The sequence below is a fragment of the Anabrus simplex genome, chromosome 4 (assembly GCF_040414725.1).
Source record: "Anabrus simplex isolate iqAnaSimp1 chromosome 4, ASM4041472v1, whole genome shotgun sequence".
NCBI classification, from domain to species: Eukaryota; Metazoa; Arthropoda; class Insecta; order Orthoptera; family Tettigoniidae; genus Anabrus; species Anabrus simplex.
Genome location: NC_090268.1, coordinates 156,054,624 through 156,075,212, shown reverse-complemented (window position 1 = coordinate 156,075,212; position 20,589 = coordinate 156,054,624). Strand labels below are relative to the sequence as shown.

The 20,589-nt window shown below is 38.6% G+C and overlaps 1 protein-coding gene across 3 annotated transcripts in view; it reads left to right on the top strand.

Moving 5' to 3' along the window:
* The first annotated feature begins 975 nt into the window (after positions 1-975).
* The window catches only part of ab (abrupt), a 152,726-nt gene continuing 133,112 nt past the window's right edge, over positions 976-20,589 (top strand). The window contains exons 1-3 of one of the 3 annotated variants that reach the window (XM_067145287.2): positions 976-1,001; positions 2,502-2,876; positions 7,891-8,088. In XM_067145287.2, coding sequence (XP_067001388.2) covers positions 2,679-2,876; positions 7,891-8,088 — 396 coding nt within the window. In that variant the 5' untranslated portion in view covers positions 976-1,001; positions 2,502-2,678. Of the gene's footprint in view, positions 1,002-1,206; positions 1,280-1,345; positions 1,509-2,501; positions 2,877-7,890; positions 8,089-20,589 lie in introns of those variants that run through there. The other 2 variants (XM_067145286.2, XM_067145285.2) reach the window with 2 other exon arrangements.

Genomic DNA, 20,589 nt, shown 5'->3' with positions numbered 1-20,589 from the left:
AAGATCAGCTAGTATTTTATTTCTCCGAATCCTTCACTAATCTAAGATCCTTACAAGAGCAGCGATAAACAAAATGGAGGCTTCGCGTTTTGTCGGAGGGCGTGTTTTTTCCACGGTCTGACGTCTGGACTTTGGTGATATATAGACTATACCGTTTCCAAGTCACCGTACCAAACGAACTGCAAGTACTGTACTAAAATCGATATCAACTTGGTTGCACGGGAAGGGTTGGGGCTTGTGTGGGAGGGGAGCGGAGTGGAGCGAAGAGAGAATGGCCAAATATAGAGACATTACGTCCATTGTACGGCTCTCGTACTGGTCATTTGCGGAGTAAAGACGGATGTGGCTGTGTTTAATTTCATGCGCTGTTTTTGGTAAAGACTGTTTTTTTAATCTCGGATATCTTCCCGGCTAATTAAGATAACCATGTTGACGAAAGTACATTCGTTATGATTTGTGCGGATATTGTCTTTACTTTGGGCGGATATTCCGTAAATGCTGTTGCACCTACTGATTAAGATTCAGTCATGTTTGTGCTTGTCCTTCAATCCATTTATAAAGGTAAGAACATATGGGAAGTTAGGATAAATTTTATTTTAACGAGGTAAGTATGAGAAACTCTTCATCGGAAGTGATGAGCATATTCATCATAATTCTTATACATTTTACTTATACTTATGTATAAATACTTATGTATTTTATATTTCATCAATTACGATGGGATGAGTAGATTCAATTTATCGGTAGCAGTATTACTTTAGATAATTCACTTTATTATCATTACTTTAAGTTTATTTTCCTGTTATTCTGCCTTTGAATTATATTTGAATAATTTATTTGTGTTTCATAAGTAATCTCATTAATCACTACTGAGATAGATATCGTTTTGACATACAGCATTTTCATACTTCGCGCGCATGGATGGGGAGAACCGGAAGTGATCTACTAATCCTGCTCTCAGCTTGTTGATTGATCTTTTGTTGCTTTGAGAATGGAAACAGGTATGATTTATGGCTCCGTCTTTACATTATTCGCATGTGAAAAGATGAAGTCCGGCGGATATGCATAGATTACTAGTTTTTATTACACTATGCCATTAAAACTTACGCCCTACGGACTATATATGAGGTACGGGCGTGTTAAATTCAGCGTGTGCTTCATGACCGCGATGGTGGTTAGGCCTATCGGGCATCAATCGGGTTGGCAGGCAGAGCAGCCGTGCGCAAAAGCGCGGAGACACTACGGGTACCTAGTTTGTGCAGTATTCTCCTGAAATCAGGTGGGAATAACGTGTTTTCAGAGTATGTTTAGGTTGTTTTGTTGGCGTGTGGAGACCACAGTTCTCGTTATGTTTTATTTTTAGAGCACCTCGGCGCAATTCATGTTCGTGAATATGGCCGCTTTTTTTGTGCGCTTTGAAGTTTTCTTTGCAGCCATGATGGCTAAGTGAACCTACCGGGTCATAAGCTAGTAGGCGTCGTACTTGGAAGGTCGTGACTTGGGAGAAGGTCGGTGTTGTGTGATTTTAGTGGATTGAAGTGGTAAAATAAGTGTCTGTGTTTGTATTTAAGTGTCATTTAGTAATTTTAAAGTATTTGAAGTATGTTATTGTTCGAGTTCATTTTTTTTATTATTTTTATTTTGATGTTTTGCTTGTAGTATGAATGCTATAAGCTCCGAGTAGGTCCAGGAGAGTGAAGGAAAGACAGTAAGACAAATTAATTTTAGTGAAAAATGTGAGATGTGTGTTTTGAGAAGAAGTTTATAATATATCGGCTGGGAATTGTGATTGTATAAAAGTGAAGGGAATTACGAGTTATCGTTTCTACTCTCCGTTTCTCTAATGAAACCGAGAATTGACAGCTGCCTCTAGCTTATCACAAGTGCATTATTAAATAGCTATTGCATTCTTTTACACAGACTTGTAGCTTGAAAGTTAACAGATGATGATTTTTTAATCATTGCGCAACCGTGATTGATCCAATAAGCGACTGTCATTGAGTGTAAGGCTTACTTTATTACTGAATCGTGTTTTTTGGTACACCAACTAGGTCTGCACTTTTACTGAAGCATGTTATTGAAATATTCGTGTGAATTTTTGACAAGGGACCGCTGAGTGACATTCGGCGCGAAATATAAAGCTATTATCCTGTACTGGTGAATAAATGTTAGGATTAAAAGAAGTCTGATAATGAATTTTTTTTTCAGTTTCTAATTCTGTTCTTCTCATTACTTTCTGTGCTAAGAGAATAACTTTCATTTTCATAGTGGCAAGATTATAGATCGTCCTTAGTGCTATTAAAACTGAATAACTACCCCTTTGCTGAAATTCTGACAACTGCCCTTTACTGAGCTTATGTTTATAGAATTTCCAGTTCTGCAGTAATTCCATTACTTCTATTCTTAGTATGATGTTCTGTCTTAAAGTAGCCTATGTTATTGCTTCATGGAAATATTCTTGGTATGGTTAATGTAGGTGAGCATTTTTTTCATGTTTCCAGGGGTAGAGGGAGGAAAAGCCGAAACTTTCGGGGGAAGAATGACTAATAACACAACTATACAATAATAAGAAAAGGAAATTTATAACAATCCAAGAATTTGGAGTAGCTGGTGCTGTTAACCGTTAGTGGCTCCGGACGTGTAGTCCTGATGTATTGGTAAAGAAACTACCAGTCCAGATGGGAGAAGTGTCGGATCCTGAGCAGCAGTACAGTCTGCGGTGGAATGATTTTCATGCCAGTATCATCTCATCTTTTAGACATTTACGAGATGAAGAGGACTTTGTGGACGTGACATTAGCCTGTGATGGCTGCTCATTCACTGCCCACAAGGTAGTACTGTCTGCATGCAGTCCATACTTCCGACGACTTCTCAAGGTGAGTAATAGGGGGTTCATTATTTTTGATGTAACCTGATTGTTAGAATTTTCTGTTATACATCTAAGTTAAAAGTTTAATTACTTGATGGACCACGTAGTCTACTTGTTCTTCCTTCAATTGCATGCCATTGTCGTTCATGTTTAATCAGGATTTCTGTAGAATAGTTATAATTGAAACTTCATAATTTAATTTGAAACAAACTGACAGAATTATTACCGAGTGGTGGTAAAAGCCTCAGCTGATGTGTTGGTGTTTGCCCCTGCAGTCTTTGGTTGCATTCAGTATAGTAATCGGTTTCTAGCAGTACATTTTTAAAACCTCATATTATTTGAGATGCACAGTATTTAAGTTATATAGATGACTTCCATGGGATTATCTTACAAATGAGCATTGTATTTTTTTAAAGGTTACACATTGTAGCCCATGCTCTTTTTTGTTCTTAATTTTCTAGTAATTGGCTTTTTTTTTTTTTAGAAAATTATCTTGAGAGTTAATTTCTCGGGTATGATGCGCATAGGTATCACCCAAATATCACTATAAAATTTGTCACAAATGGAACATAACAATTGCTTTTACACATATCAAGTGAAAAATCTCTGGCAATTTAAGAAATACCGTCGTTATTTGAGAAATATGAAAACATACTTAAGGCTTGTAGACAGGACTGGTTTATGTCGTATTCCGCTGCTGATGGCGTCTTTTGTTACTTTCTTGAGGTCCAGGGCTAGCACCGAGGAATGCGAGTGCTATGTCTGTGGATTCTCATTATCCTTGTCCATTCGCTGCTGGTGCCGTCTTTTGTTACTTTCTTCAGGTCCAGGGCTAGCACCGTGGAATGGGAGTGCTATGTCTGTAGATTCTCATTATCTTTGTCCATATGACTAGAGTGGCCAGTTCAAACAGCAAAATGGAGGTCAACAGAAAAATAGCATGATCCCTGGACCAATAAATATTTTTATTTCTGTTCAAACGAAAGTAGCTCGATCCCTGGACCAATAAATCACCAGTCCACTGCATTTTTCTTATGTACATTGGCCATACCATTTTGTCGCCTATTAAATATTGTATATCGCGATACAATTCATGAAATGATGTCATTGACAAGCGAAGCAGTGAAACGAAAGCAAAGAACTTCAGTGAACACAGATATCACACACAAAATTGTTGAAAGTGTAAGACAAAAGACATACGTGTGTCACTGTGAGCGCAACACCAAATGTACTTGTGAAGTGGTAAAGTACGTATACATAATATTCTCCAAAAATCAAATATTTCTTAATTTGCCAAAGATTTTTCACTTGGTATGTTTAAAAGCAATTGTTATGTTCCATTTGTGACAAATTTTATAGTGATATTTGGGTGATACCAATGCGCACTATACCCAATTTCTCTTCCTGTAGTTTCATAGCCAAATACAAGTAGTTCTCGTGAAGCCGTATGCCTTTCATGTAGTCTATTCTATCCATTGCAGGCTATTTTTTCATACCAATATTTGTCTAGACACTCACCTGTGATGAGATATATCTTGGTTGGCCTATATCAGAAATCAGGGATGTAAGTTAAATGCCTACTATATCATCTTACGCTCTAGGAAACTGACAAAAGAGCAAATTGTCGGATTATCAGGAGAGCTGAAACAAGTTGTGATTGCTCATGTAAAATGCATTTCTATGGTTGGTTTTGTGTTAAATCGTACAGAACAAGCTGCAGATGCAAGACTTTGCCAGAGGGTAGATAGTAGAATCTGCAGTACGCGAACCTTTTAGTGATACCAGGTTTTACGGGGGTGAGAAGTAAGGAGGGAACTCTCTCAGTTCCCGTTATACTGCCAACTGAATCGAAATGGAATATGAATTGAATCAATAGTATGATTGATCAAAATGAATTTTCTAAACCTTTATTATCTTAAGCCAACAACTGTATCACAACACATTATATAACATTTTTCGATGCAAATCTTGTTCCTAGCATGAATTCTATATTTTGGCTTTGCTGTGTAAACAACAGTACTAGTACGTAAAGTGTACGCCAGATGTCTCACAGCGATGCATAATCGATTCATAATTTGTGTTTCAAAGGTTGCCGTTACGAATATGGAAGATAACCGAAGTCTACCGATTCAGCAATAGGGAGCTCAGGTATCACTAAAAGGTTCACGTACTGTAGTTCTTATCTGCAGATTCGCTAGTTTGCCACTTTTGCTAGTTTATCATTGGGGGAATGATGTGTATCAGATACAGTTTTACTGTTGCAAGTATATAACAGCCTGAAAAATTGGCCAGAAATATTGTTTGTTAGCAGTAATGGGATACCATGAATTATATTCAGAAGAGTATTTTGTAATATTGAAATTTCTCTCTTCTGGCTGTGGGGGGGGGGGGCATATATTTATAACCTTCCTGAAAACTGAAGAAACATCTGGGAATTTGATTTGTTAAGACCACCGATATCTGTTCCATGCCTTAATCTACTCTCATAATGTGAGGAATTTGAACAGCAGTTTATCTTGATGAGATACAAGTGGTTAAGTCACAATTGTTGTACGAAGCTTATTTAAGAAACAAGTTTTAATTAGTTGTGTTAGAGACTGAGCTCGATAGCTGCAGTTGCTTAAGTGCGGCCAGTATCCAGTATTCGGGAGACAGTAGGTTCGAATCTCACTCTCGGCAGCCCTGAAGATGGTTTTCCGTGGTTTCCCATTTTCACACCAGGCAAATGCTGGGGCTGTGCCTTAATTAAGGCCACGGCCACTTCCTTCCCACTCCTAGCCCTTTCCTGTCCCATCGTCGCCATAAGACCCGTCTGTGTCAGTGCGACGTGAAGCAACTAGCAGAAGAAGTTGTGTTAGATACTTTTTTAAAGCCATAAATGATTAATGGGAATATAGAATTCCTTTCATTATGATACCAGTTAATCGTTTCCTTGACAGATTATATATAATGCTCTTAAAAGGTATGATGCTTATTCGTGAACGTGAGTTCTGTGAAGAGATTTTATTTGAAAAGGAAATATTTCAGGTATAGCTTATCACTGGTATTTTTTGCCAGTTGGCATATTTCTTACACTGTACACTTCAGAGTAGCATTAAGCATGGAACAAAATTAGCCTACCATTAGTCTGATAAATGAAGTTTTAGCTGTGTAAGTTTTCACCTGAGCTAAAAGTTTAAGAATTATTTAATTGAAAATACAGTAGAAAGTAAATTTAGGCTGATAAATGCAGGTAATTATTATTTATTAAAATTAGGCCTACTAATTGAAAATGTTCAAAGTGTGTCCATTTCTGACATAGAATTTTTTATTTGGATTTCAATACTCTCAAATGAGGTATTTAAATGGAAACCTATTTGTCAAACTCTAGCCTTGCTGAAGTGCAAACCACTATGATATCTGGTGCAGAACAACCCCTTGAAGTTTCCATTTCATAGAATAGCCATGGACGGTTGGATCTCATTTAAACAACCTAGAATATTTTTGGTAAAGTTTACGGTACTTTTAACACCATAACGTCGTTTCACTTTCAAATAACTTGCAGTGTCACTAATGTCTTTGATTAGGCTATACTTGTAAAAGGAATGCATAAAATAAATTTTGAAGTTTTTTAAGGTACCTATGATAGTTGTATTTGTTACTTTTCATTTTTTAATTTGGTTGGTGGGTAGTGTAATCACAGAAGCTGGGAATGTAACTGAGGAGATTGGAAAGAGTGTACAACAAGCATATAGCTTTTAGCGGTCGGGCTAAGTGGCTCAGATAGTTGAGGCGCTTGTCTTCTGATCCCATCTTGGCAAAGTGGCAAAGTCCGGTGGTATTTGGTATTTGGTGGTATTTGAAGGTGCTGAAATACATCAGCTTCATGTTGGTAGATTTCCTGGCAGAGTTAAAACAATCATGAGGTTGTTAAAGTAAAAAAATAGATACAGTGGACCTTAAAATATACGGTATGTCAATGCGTGAAGCGTAGATTAATTATTGACGATGGAATTCTTTAAATTGAGCAACAAAAGTTGAAATAGAGTTATTGAATAGTACGAGTCAAACTGAACCAGTTTAATAGATTTCCTGGCATATAAAAAAAACAGCTATGGGACTAAATTCCCGCACCCTGGCATCTCCAAAATAAAAAAATGTAAATGTAGTTAGTAGGACGTAAATCAAATTATTATTATTATTATTATTATTATTATTATTATTATTATTATTATTATTATTATTATTATTATTATAGCTTTTAGCCGAATCCTAGGGCTATACTGTGGAACCAAGAAGTTCTAAGGAAATGCAAAGAAGTTCTAGAAGTTCTGTATTTGACGTATTATGTAGGCTATTGATGCTGCTGGTATGTGGACAGAAACAAAACTAGATGAGAGTAGAGTTTAAGCAGCCGATATGAAGTTCGTAGAGGTATCGTAGGGAGAACAAGAAAAGTTAGAATCAGAAATCAAATTAGAAAGAGTATTGGGGTTCCCAATTTGGGCCTTTAGGACAGTATAGAAACAAGCAAGCTGACATGGTATGTTCACGATGCGAATGGGATAAGACTTGAGTTTTTAAGAAAGTATTTACAGAGAAAACAACTGGAAAGAGATCACTGGGAAGTCCACAAAAGAGGTGGATGGATACAGTGCAGGAGACTATAGAGAAGATAGGAAGAAAGATAGAAGAAATATTAGATGGAAGAAACGAGTGGTGGAGAGACAAGCAGCGCTGGCTGTCTTTGATCCATAACCCAAAGGGAACTAGAGATTTTTAAAAATTTTAATTTCCTTCATTACATTATGTTTGATAAGTATTTGGATAAAATGTATTGATTTTCACCTCATCCCACCAGTTTTATAGATCTGAAGTGTATGTATTTAGTCTCCAGGTTTTATTTCTATTGTTTTCTCTCTGATGTGTAATTAATTTATAGATTACCTTTCGTACAGTGTAGCCTATATTAGTTCAATATTCCAGTATTTGCTGAATTTTGAATTACAGTACTTAACACCTTTTAACATATCTGATTTTAGGCTAATCCATGTCAGCATCCAATTGTGATCCTTCGAGATGTGAAAGAAAAGGACATGGAGTGCCTTCTGCGCTTTATGTACAATGGCGAAGTGCATATAGGGCAAGAGCAGCTTGCAGACTTCCTTAAAACCGCCCAGATGCTGCAGGTCCGGGGCCTGGCGGATGTCCCCACCAAAGAAAGCCAAAAATTGCCACCTGTAAGTATATGGTTTTCAGTCTCTTAATAGTCATTGTGCTCATAGTTTTACATGTTCCTTTCAATAATCCAATAGAAAAATGATCACCACATACCTGTCAAGTGTCCCCATTCAAGCGGAAGATTCCCAATATTTTACATTGCTTCTTAACCTCCCGATCAGTTGATATTTTTCACCCAATTTTAAGCCAATGATTGCAGACCTTAAAATGTGTGACTAAATCAAAAACTTGTGAACGGGTGCCATAGTTATGTGGTCAACAGTATTGTTCTGATGGTACTTCAGTATCTGGTTTGGATATCAGAATCGTATAAAAATGTTTTAGAATACCTGAAGTAGCACAGAGGAGAGATCCTTCCTCGATACTTGCTTGGGACCGATCTACCCAGTCTAAATGGTACTTTTAGTTATATAGTAGAACTAAAACTAGCATAAAACTAGAGATTGCCATAATTTTCTTCGTTTGTATTGACCAGGTGTGATCAACTGTGACGAAGGCAGTGTTCATAATGCATCCGATAGAGTTTGCGTGATGCGTGGCCACAGGGTTACCACATTTGGATAAAAGGAAAGAGCGGCATTTGAAATCGGCATGGCATGTGCCACACAACCTCACTTTTTGTCGCTTTGTAACTTTTAGCCAGGGGATGCTGGAGGACTGTTGGTTGGTCCGCTGCACAAACACGGGGCTTTGTGCCCCAAGAGCTCAGACTAATGGTCCTTTTGCTAGCTGTACCTAACCAATCCAGCCCAGTGATCATGCTAGCTGGACCTAACTTATCCAGACCAATATTTATAATGCTGATGCTGGCAAGGCTGCGACCTCGTGTGAGCTCATTGGAGTCTGTATCAGAGCTGTTGCCATGTTAGATCTTTAACCTATACTTATCGAACAGGGTCTCAAAGTTTTACCATTGTTCCAACTTAGTAAGGTTGATCTATGTCAAAAATAAACTGATACATGTCCAAGAGTTTCTGCTATTGGCATTTATTGAGTGAGAAAAGGGTCTTTTAAATTTCACAACCTGCATATTTGTTGCCAATCTAGGAAGCCAAGAATACTGGCCAAGAGGATTTGTCTTGCTGACCACACATCATCTCATAATCTGCAGGCCTTCAGGCTGAGCAGCGGTCGCTTGGTAGACCATGGCCCTTTGGGGCTGTTGTGCTATGGGGTTTTGTTTGGCATATTTGTTGGCAATTTGCATGTATCTGTAGCAATGCTGGTCTAGCTGTCAGTTCCCTGAATTCAATGTGGCGTTCGAGGAGTGCCAGCCACGTTTTCTTTCTCTTCTTGTAAAACTTAAACAGTTTTACTCTCATTCTCTTATCATAATAGCAACAGTGGTTATAAACGGAAAAAGTGAAAATTTGTCAAGCTGTAAGTGGCAAATGTGGAAGACAGTAATGCAGACTTAAATTTGAAGCTTGAGGAGGATGCCAAGAAAGCTACTCTTGGGAGTTAACCTTGGCTAATTCTAAAGAATTACTGAAAGACCGCTATGTTCTTGATGGGTCGAAAAGTGAATGTCATTTATATGAAGCCTAAGGGCACCTACCAGTCAAACAATTTCCATATTAAATCTGGTTGTCATGTTTGTGGGGGTAAAAATCATGCGACTCGTTACTGTAGATACAAAAATTATATTTGTAAAAAATGTCATGTGATGGGACATCTTGTGAATGTATGTACTGCTGCCAAGTCAAAAACTGTCAGTCAGCAGAAACCACAACTGTAAAGAAAATTACTTTTTTAAGACAGAAAATTCCCATTTTGTTACAGATGAATTCGATAATGAATTCTATTTCATTTAGGTGTTAAAATGAGTATGGTTCATGGTGTGGGTTACTGTAGTCACGTCCTAGTTTGTGAACCATGGGCACCGGCTGAGTGGCCTAGTAAGTGGTCCTGAGGGTCGTGATACCAGTTGCTATGGAATGGGAGTGGACATCTCGGACATATTCTGAGTCGTGACCCTCCTTGTGCTCAGGCAGCTAGGACTATACAATCCATCGGTGGTTCCTAATCCTTTAGAGGAGAGATCCTCACTTGGACTATGTGTAGGTAGGGTAGCATCCTTTCTTCACGAGTTTACCCAGCTCAGAACATTTTAAGCAAGCCTCGAACCTGTGGGAGTAATGGAGTCCCACTCTCATTTGACAGACGAAGGGGCACTCCTTGGAAACAACTTCGCAAACGAAGTGGAATTCGATAGGGAGCTATCAATATTAATGGGGCTTATGGAAGAAAGAAAATAGAATTGGCTGAGTCAGGAAAGAGGATGCATCTCGATGTACTAGGAATAAGTGATATTCGGGTAATGGGAGATAATGAGGAAGAGATAGATTATAAAGTGTACTTGACGGGTGTTAAGAAGGGAAGGGCAGAGTATGGGATGGGACTGTTTATCAGGAATACTTTTACAGACAACATAGTTTCTGTTAGGCACGTAAATGAGCGAATGATGTGGGTAGATTTGGCAGTTGGAAGAATTAGGACAAGAATTGTCTCAGTGTATTCACCATGTGCAGATGAGGATGAAGTTGACAAGATTTATGAAGCATTGAGTGACATCGTAGTCAGGGTCAATAGCAAGTTTAGGATAGTGCTAATGGGCAATTTCAATACGAGATTTCGAAATAGAACTGAAGGATACAAAAGGGTTATTGGTAAATGTGGGGAAGGTATGGAAGCTAATGGGAATGGGAAGTGTTTGCTGGACTTCTGTGCTAGTATGGGTTTAGCAGTTACGAAAACATTCTTCAAGCATAAGGCTATTCACCGCTACACATGGGAGGCTAGGGGTACCACATCCATAATAGACTATATCTTAACAGGCTTCGAATTCAGGTAGTATGTTAGGAATGTACAGGTTTTTCGGGGGATTTTTCAATGATACAGACCACTATCTGATCTGTAGTGAATTAAGTATCGTTAGGCGTAGGATAGAGAAAGTGAAATCTGTCTGCGAACAAATAAGGGTAGAAAATCTACAGGACGAGGAAATTAGACAGAAGTACATGGATATGATTAGTGAGAAGTTTCGAATAGTGGACAGTAAGCAGGATTAGGATGTAATGATTGGGTGACGTACGGGGATGCTAGGGAATGCCTAGGAATGACTATGTGTAAAGATGGAAAAAAGCAAACATCTTGATGGAATGATGAAGTGAGAGCAGCTTGTAAACATAAAAACGAAGGCTTATCGGAAATAGCTCCAAACAAGGGCTGATGCAGACAGGAATTGTACGTAGATGAAAGAAACAGAGTGAAACAAATAGCTGATGGATCCAAAAAGAAGTCATGGGAAGATTTTTGTAATTCCCTGGAAAGGCGAGGTCAGGCAGCAGGGAAACCTTTCTGGACAGTAATAAAGGATCTTGGGAAGGGAGAGAAAAAGGAAATGAAAGTGTTTTTGGTAATTCAGGTGAACTCATAATAATAGATCCCAGGGAATCACTCGACGTAAAAGGAAATCTTCCTGGTGGTGTCGCGAACAACCAAGGTCATTGGTAGGAGGAAAATGAGCTTGGTGAAATTACGCTTAAGGAAGTGGAAAGGATGGTAAATAAACTCAATTGTAATAATAATAATAATAATAATAATAGTCATAAAGAAGCAGGAATAGTTGAAATTAGAAATTAGAAATTTAACATAAGTGGGAGTTACAAGGTGGACTTGCTTGTGAACAATGTACTTGTGCAATTTGACATTCATGCGGGTAGTAACAGTACAGTGGAACCTCGATTCTCCGATTTTGTAGGGACCATTAAAATGAAACGTACAACAGGGGTAAAGGGAAAATCTGGGAATGAATGAAAACCATCAACAATTTGGCTAAACATCACAAAAATGAAATATGTATAATTATAATCTTACAAACACTCCTAAACCAAACCAAACTACACCCCCAATCGGCCTCTGCCTGCCAAGCGACCGCTGCTCAGCCCGAAGGCTGCAGATTACGAGGTGACGCATGGTCAGTATGATGAAACCTCTCGGCCATTATTCCTGGCTCTCTATACCGGGGTCGCCATCTCACCATTAGATAGCTCCTCAATTAAAGGTAATCATGCAGGCTGAGTGGACCTGGAATCAGCCCTTTTATTCAGGTAAAAATGCCTGACCTGGGTGGGAATCGAACCCACGCCCTCCGGATGAGAGGCAGGCAAGTTAAACCGCGAAACTGGCATCAAACATTCATTACTGGTACGTGTACTTTATATTCAGTTTTACAGGGGGAAACTTCATCAGTTTCCCATGAAAACTTTTTCAGTTCATCAACTTTGATTAGCCAAACGCTTCGAAAAATGTAATAACGCCAAGCCAAACAACAATCGTCCACAAGTAGCTTTTAATTCTCTCATCTAATAAAATAAAGCACATTTGATACAAAAGCACCCAACATGATAGCGAAATCCCTTCTTTTCTTAATCTTCCATTGTAATTTGGTGTCCGGTATGGTGTTCATAGTCAGTTTCTGGAAATCTTGTACCGCGTAAATTAGGCCTACATCGACTATTAAAGGTTATGTTGAACTCGAGAACATGGTTTCGTATGTAATTATAGATTCTTAAAAGTTCTCGAATGCATTATATTCAATTCTCTCCGTCACTAAGCCAATCAAATTGGAAAGAGAAAAAAATATCATCAAAACGTCAGAAATTACGGTGACCTTCAGCTCAGCTGGAAAGCACGTTCGCTGCACATGTCAGCACGAGTTGGAAACCATTTAAATGTATCGTGCGCAAATAAAACGACTGTGGTTTTTTACTTTTAACTCGAAAACATAAAATTCCCAGTCTTATATTAGGGCCAAAACAGTAATAGGTAATCCCACGACCTTCCGTGGTTTTTTGTATGGGTGCAACATCTGTTCTGATCTCCATAACATAATCATGTACGATAATATTAAAATAATAGATTTGTGTTGAGAAGGAGCAGTTTCGATTCCTGCCTGAAAGCCCAGTTACTCTACAGTGCCCTGAGGAAAGTGTCAAAAACCTGTTCGGCAATACAATCGAAAAAAAGTAAAATTATAAACATCTAACCCTGAACATAATGTGGATGATTTATAACTGCGAACATTTGACAAAACACGTTCAGTCTTCAAGTAGATCTGTCGAAAAGCGTTGTCTCCTTATAATTGTTGTGGCCACTCTCTCCTTTATGATTGCCGAGATTCTCTATACCATCTGAATGCGATGCTAAGATGGTCCCTTATGCAAGTTCACCACCGATCGCTTTTCCAGCACATTACTTCCTCTAATTATCGCAATGACGGAGCGTTAACACCAAGATCCATAAGTATGCCATAGGCGTCCTTTCGCGAGAAGTTACAGTTTATTGAAAAACGCTTGTTCGAGGATTTAGCATTGATGGGACTGAACTGGACGTTTGAGTCCGGGAAATTTTCTTTGAGGAACAGATAATGCAGGATTTTTACAACGCGATTTAATTGCGATGCTTGTGGGGCCAGGTAATTTGGACGCATAATCCGGGAAAACGTAGTTTCCGGGAACGGTTAATCGAGGTTCCACTATAATACCGATTTTAGTATTTCAGAAACATCTTTCAATGGTCATGATATTAGAAGCATGCGTAAAAATGTTTGTAACTTCTGTTAGCAATAAATCGGTTCTGTTGGGATGAACTACTTTTACTTTGGTGTACAAAGATGTAACGTGCACTGATATGATCTTGTAGGTAGGGGACTCTACAGGCTCACATATAACGGAATGCTAATGGTTTGAAACCCTAGCTTTTTCTATAGCCCGTCCCAATAGTGATCAAGTGGTTTTTCAAGACAACGAAAATTTGATCATGAAAGAGCTGTGTTCTCTATCCTGACGTATTTACTGATAAACTCGGAAAATTTGCTAAGGGAAAAATAAAAGTAGAGTTGTTGCCGGGAGTTCAGCATAGATTTATAAAAGGTAGGAATGTTCCTTATGTGTTGCAGGACAAAGTTAGTTTAGAAGTCGATAGGCTCATCAAAGAAGACATACTGGAGCCTATTGATTGTAGTCCTTATGGGTCTTTGATCATTTCGGCTTTAAAACGGAATGGTTCTATTAGAACATGTGGGGATTACAAGTTAACAATTAACCCTCATTTAACCCTGGAACCGCCAAGCGGTTTACCTTCAAGCGGCGAGCATTTAGGCGAGTTTTGCACGCAACTTTTAAAAAGTTCATAAAAATGTTGTTTTTCAATTTATTTTTATGTATAACGTCATTTTATTCAGAAAAGGACGAAGAATACTATAGTAGGAAATTAAACTTATCAATTTAGCATCCTGAAGCAGTATGAGTGAAGTATCCAACACACGCTAAGTATTCCAAAATAATCCAAAAATTCTGGGCAACAGCACAATTTTATGCTGATTAAAAATATGTAGAAAGGTTTCACTACATTGAAGTATTGAAAAATAAAATAGAACTGAAATAACACAAGCACACCGCACCAGCACGCGAGTCTATTTAGTCAGATTCATCCTCGCTACCTTCGGGGTGGCTCCTCTTTCTTCCTGCTTTCATAGGCCTCCAAAATGTTCTAATTTATGGTAGTACTGCTTATGGACACCACAATTACTGCCTGGGCACCAGAAGTGGGTGCATGGCTTTTTTTTCTGCAGTCGAACACACAGGGCACAACCGCAGTTTATTCCCTGGGAGGCGTACCAACTTACGTCCAATTCCTCCTGAAGGTCCAGGTGGAATGTTTTGAACAGTTTCTTCATGTACAAGATCTTCGACAATACTAACCATAAATTCCTCATGTTCAAGGGGTTTGTCGATGTTCAAACTATAAAGTATGTAGGCATCAAAAATTACCATTACCAACAGGTTATAAAATATTTCTTTCCAGTCGAAACATTTTAGTGACATTACTTTAGATGAAATACGAAAATATTTGCGATTTTGAGGTGCACCACTATTTTTCAATGTTGTTATTAGGGTTCAGACCCATATTTATAACTAGAGAAATGATGTTTTTCATTTCTGATACCGTAACATTAACCCATCTTTGCAGACGAGAATACGGACCCATATTTCCAAAATTAGTTTTATTTCGAATAATTTCCTGTGCGTATTTATTAGTTTCAGTCACTAAAATATTCCAGATAGCATTGGATAAAAACAAATAGAAATAAGTTAGAGGAAGACTGTTTCTCGGAGGGCATTTTCATACACCTCCATTTCGAACCTTGAACTTCTCTTCCACTTTTATTTCTGGCTCTGGAGGATTAACTCTTGTCCACTTCGGTTCTGTTTGGTCAACTGCATTACCGTCATTATCATTATTATCATCAGTGGCTGGTTCATTGTGTTCCACATCATCGTCAATATCAGTGTTGAAATCACTTAGCCTAGGCTCATATAACTCGCCACTACCCGACGAATTATTGCCAAAATCATCATCAATCTCTTCTAAAAATACGTCCCTATCATCTCCGCTGTCCAGATCAAACAAACAATTACGAATTTCACTACTTCCTGACAATTCACTCATTTTACGCTATGAAAGCTAATGCACATCGGACAACCACAGCAACCGCAGCATAATGACCGTCTGCAAAGCCTTCTCTTTTTTCCACGAGGATACCGCCCACTCTGTCAGCCTGAACTACTTCAGAATTGTGCTGTATTATAGAGTAGAGTTTCCTCTTCAACGTGATGAAAGATATGTCACAAAGATGTTGACTGTTAAAGCGCTATCTCAAAAGTAGTCGGCACTGGCGTAATGCATCTCAATAGTGACTCTGCCAGTTGAGTAACAAGGAAATGAGTCGTGATTGCGATGACTGCCAGTTCCAGGATTAATCGAGGATTTATTTCAAATGATTGATGACAATAAATATTACGCCAAGCTACATTTATCCCTTGTTTATCAACAATGTGAATTAGATGAGGCATTAAAAGATTTAGTGACAATAACACTGCAAAAAGCAGATTGCCATGTGGTTTAACTAATGCGCATCTTAAATTCCAGAAAATAATTAATCTTTTGAAGGGATTGCAGGGGGTAACAGCTTTGACAGAAAATGTATATATCTGTATTAATTTGCTGTCTGAATTAAAGAAACTATTTATGTAGGTGCTTGACAGACTGTGTGATGCAGGTCTCACTTTATATGTTTGAAAAGTGTGCTGCTGGCTGTGAGTCACTAGAATACTTTGGTTTCCAAATTGAGGCCCCAGGGGCTCTTGACTTGGGAGCATGGGTTGGCGATTACGGGACCCTCAGCCGAGTCCTGGCAATACTTCTACTTACTTGTGCCAGGCTCCTCACTTTCATCTATCCTATCCGACCTCTCTTGGTTAACTCTTGTTCTTTTTCTGGCCCCGACGGTATTAGAGCTTATGAAGTATTTGAGGTATTTGGTACGATGATGCCCCATAGGAAAGGGCGAAACATGTCTCAACTCTAATTTTAATAATGTTTTAATTTAAACATCAACATTTTGAATTGTATTGAATAGGTGGAAGTGACGTGAAATAAAGTTCTTAAATTTATTATATTGTATTAAAGCACTCGAGGCCTAGGGAGTCTTTCATTTTCACGCCTTTTGTGGCCCTTGCCTTTTCCTTGTACTTGCACGGAAAGTGCCTGATGCTCTCAAAAGATCGTGGCTTATCGAACTTTCGTATGACGAGGGGAGGAAGTTTCTCGCTTCCGTGTACATTGCAGCACACTACAATGACCCCCACCCTTGTATGATTTTACGGCTGGCACTTCTCTCCTTTAAAACCATAAGTCTGTTTGGGCTCGGCATTGAAAAAGAACAGTGCAGTTTCATCGGCATTGACAGTATTGTTCGGTGTGTGCGAATTGATTATTGAGCCAAGCATCGTCAGTGTTTTCAGATTCTCCATCTCCGCACACTGCCTGCTATGTGACATTTTTCATTAAAATGCTGAATACAAAATAATTACGATTTCATTCAAACTTACCAAGTATGAAGCACACTGTAAGCACACCAAAGTGAGTGAAAGTACCGAAAGCTAACCCAGCACGTTCCAGAAGACACTTTCTATCGTAACGCGGATAAATTTTGAATTTAAATTACTCTGTAAAGTACTGTTTTTTTTTTTAATGTAAAGGCAGTTTTGGATGAAAAGTCTGAACTTTGTTTTTAAGTTAAACAATTTAAATAACATACAAAACCGTACCTCATGTTCCTGGGAACGATAGCTTCTTCGAATTACGCGGGAATTTCAAATTATCGAGTTTCCACTATATTAGTTAATGACAACTGTCCATTACTTGCAATTTTTGTATCTAAAAATGGCATCCTGGTGTGTGCTGCTAATAGGTTACACCATTGGGCATTGTACAGTACATGTCAAATTACAATTATGATGTACAAATAAAAATGTCGCAGACTGGTTGTCAAGTCAATGATGACACTGACCTTATTGTTCATTATGTTTTTGAGGAAAATGAAGAATTACCTTTTAATATACAAAGATGATTTAAATCATTCAAGGGAAGTTAAGGTCATTAACCCTTTGGCACTCAGCCAATATGCAGGTGTTTGTTCGAAGACACTCAGACCAATTTTTGTGATTTTCCAAAGCAAATCACAAAAATTCAACACGTAAAGAGTTTAACACACATTAAAATAAAATTAATCACACTAATACAGGAAACTGTGAGCATTTCAGAAATGAATATACCTTGGACGTATTGTTATTGGTTAAGCCCAAAATAATTATTAAATTTCGAAAATAATTTTTTAAACATAAATTCTTGTTTTCAATGACAGAAAAATTAGACATTGTTGCGTTTTCCTTCTTTACTCTTAGACGTGGATGAAAGAACATCTAATTCTGAATAATTTGATATCAATATGATGTGTGTGCTGCAATTCACTCATGAAGCATTGCACAAAGTTATTCAGTGTACATGTAACGGTCATCGATGTCAGGGCCTCGCAGTCCGATGCACGGTGAGCAGTTACGACCGTGTCACTTCCCACATAACGGGAATCACTTTCGGCAAAAGAAGGTCATTATTACTGTCTAAATCATCTGAAAATTCATGGATATCGGCCTCATTCGGCCTTGAATATGGCCTAGCCATTACGATAAAAAGATGACGCAAGCACGTGCAACAACGGAGTTATGAAAAGAAGTAAAATTGTAGTTTACGAAGTGCATCGAACACACGATATACCAAAGAAACGAAATAAAGTATAAACAAAACTCATAGCAAGATCAACTTGTTGTATTCATAAGCCAATCAAAACAGATCCACGCAATAACAACTTCAAATAACCACAACATAAACATTCACGGTCAACAGATTTCATTTGTCGAAAATAAAAATATTTTGTAGGGCTGGTGGATATATCTGTTGAGTTAAACGCAAATTCAACGTTTTAATGTACCGTCACGATCAACTGTTACGATTTAACAGCTACGCAAATGACCAGAATCCGTAAATACGACAGAGCCGATGTATCGGCGCCGTGAGCGTTTTCGCCATAACCTCTCGCGCCGATAGATCGGCGCGCTGAGTGCGAAAGGGTTAAAAAAATACTGATTTCCCTTAAGAGTGGGTGGCCTTTAAAATCTGATGATGACCGGGCGAGTTGGCCATGCGGTAGGGGCGTGCCGGTGTGAGCTTGCACCCGGGAGATAGTGGGTTCGAATCCCAGTGTCGGCAGCCCTGAAGATGGTTTTCCATGGTTTCCCATTTTCACATCAGGCAAATATTGGGCTGGACCTTAATTAAGGCCACGGCTGCTTCCTTCCCACTCCTAGTCCTTTCCTATCCCATTGTCGCCATAAGATCTATCTGTATCGGTGCGATGTAAAGAAAATAGCGCAAAAAAAACCAACCTGTTAATGACTTACCGTATTTTGGAAGAAAAGATGAGCTACATGATGAAAAAGAAATAATACCTTCCGCTTTAAGACGGAGTGTTTTAAAAGATATTTATGCTTCCCACATGGGGATTTGTAAGTCCAAAGCTTTAGCTGGCTTTTGTATATGGTGGCCAAAGTTCGACTCCATAATTGAGAGACTTGTAAAAAATTGTGATTCATGTAATGCCAAATCTGATAACCCGCCTACGTATTCCCTAGTATCATGGGAATAGCCCTAACGACCATGGCAGAGAATTCACACTTATATCAGACCTTTTCATTTGAAGTGGTTAGAGGTATTCCAGACCCAATCAGTGACAACTACCATTAAGTAGCTGCATCAAGAATTTGCCAGATTTAGTGGGAGTTTTAGTTATACCACCAATTCTTGGTTTCATTTGGTGGGTTTGAAGGTGATTAGTATTACCCAGCTTGTAAAATTTAAAGGTATGTAAATGAGAGATTTGGTTGTTTATTTAGTAGAATGCTGGAGAGCTCTGTGTAAGTTTCAGTTAGTGTCATTTATGTATGTTGTGACAAGTTACCTGGTTCCATAGTTAAACATGTCTGGAATACAATACTTGAGGGAAAAACTAACATTCTTGATTCTTTCCCACAAACACTTGTTAAGAGGCGGCCGGGGTCAGTTCTAGATTCACATTTTATTTCTAAATATCACCATTAGTCTCGTTGCTGTCCACAGCTAACTCTACTGATAGTTACATCGCGGGTGCATAGATGTTATTAAGAAAGGCCGAGCGAGCGATTCCCCTCTCACCCTCCAGCGTCAAATAGTCGGTCACAAGGAAGTTGTGATTCAGTACTTCCACGGAGCTGATGGTGTTGACATTTGTACGGAATGCGAAGCATTCCAGGAAATTATTGAGCCTGGGTTAATGCTGAGCAAAACAGTCAAAATAAGGTACTGTTTCCGACAAAAATAAATGAAATGGCATATGGCTTTTAGTGCTGGGAGTGTCCGAAGACAAGTTCGGCTGCCAGATGCAGGTCTTTTGATTTGACGCCCGTAGGTGTCCTGCGCGTAGTGATGAGGATGAAATGATGATGGAGATGACACATACACCCAGCCCCCATGCCGGAGAAATTAAGCAATTATGGTTAAAATTCCCGACCCTGCTGGGAATCGAACCCGGGACCCCTGTGACCAAAGGCCAGCTCGCCGGACACTGTTTCCGGTGTTGAAATGAAGTAGTGCATCAATCCCGCCCCCACCTCACGTCTTTCCCTGTACCGTCCAGTCAGTGATACATAATATAATTCTATCCAATGAAAATACAAACTGATATAACAGAAGTTAATTCATTTACGAATTTTTTAGTCACACAGTGATACTTTGGACATACGATAAATATTGTAACGCAACCAAGAACGGAATTTTCCAACAACCCTGAGTAAAAAAAAAAAAAAGCCTTACAAATTTATAACAGTCTTTTTCCCTTTGAAACAAACAGTTCTGAAATATATAAACAATGATGTATAAAACATCCCTTGCATATTGTGTTAAAATTTGAATTCGATCAAATAACTTGTTTTCGAAGACACAGAGGTGCCGGAATGTTTTCCCGCAAGAGTTCTTTAACGTGTCGACCTCCCAATACCACC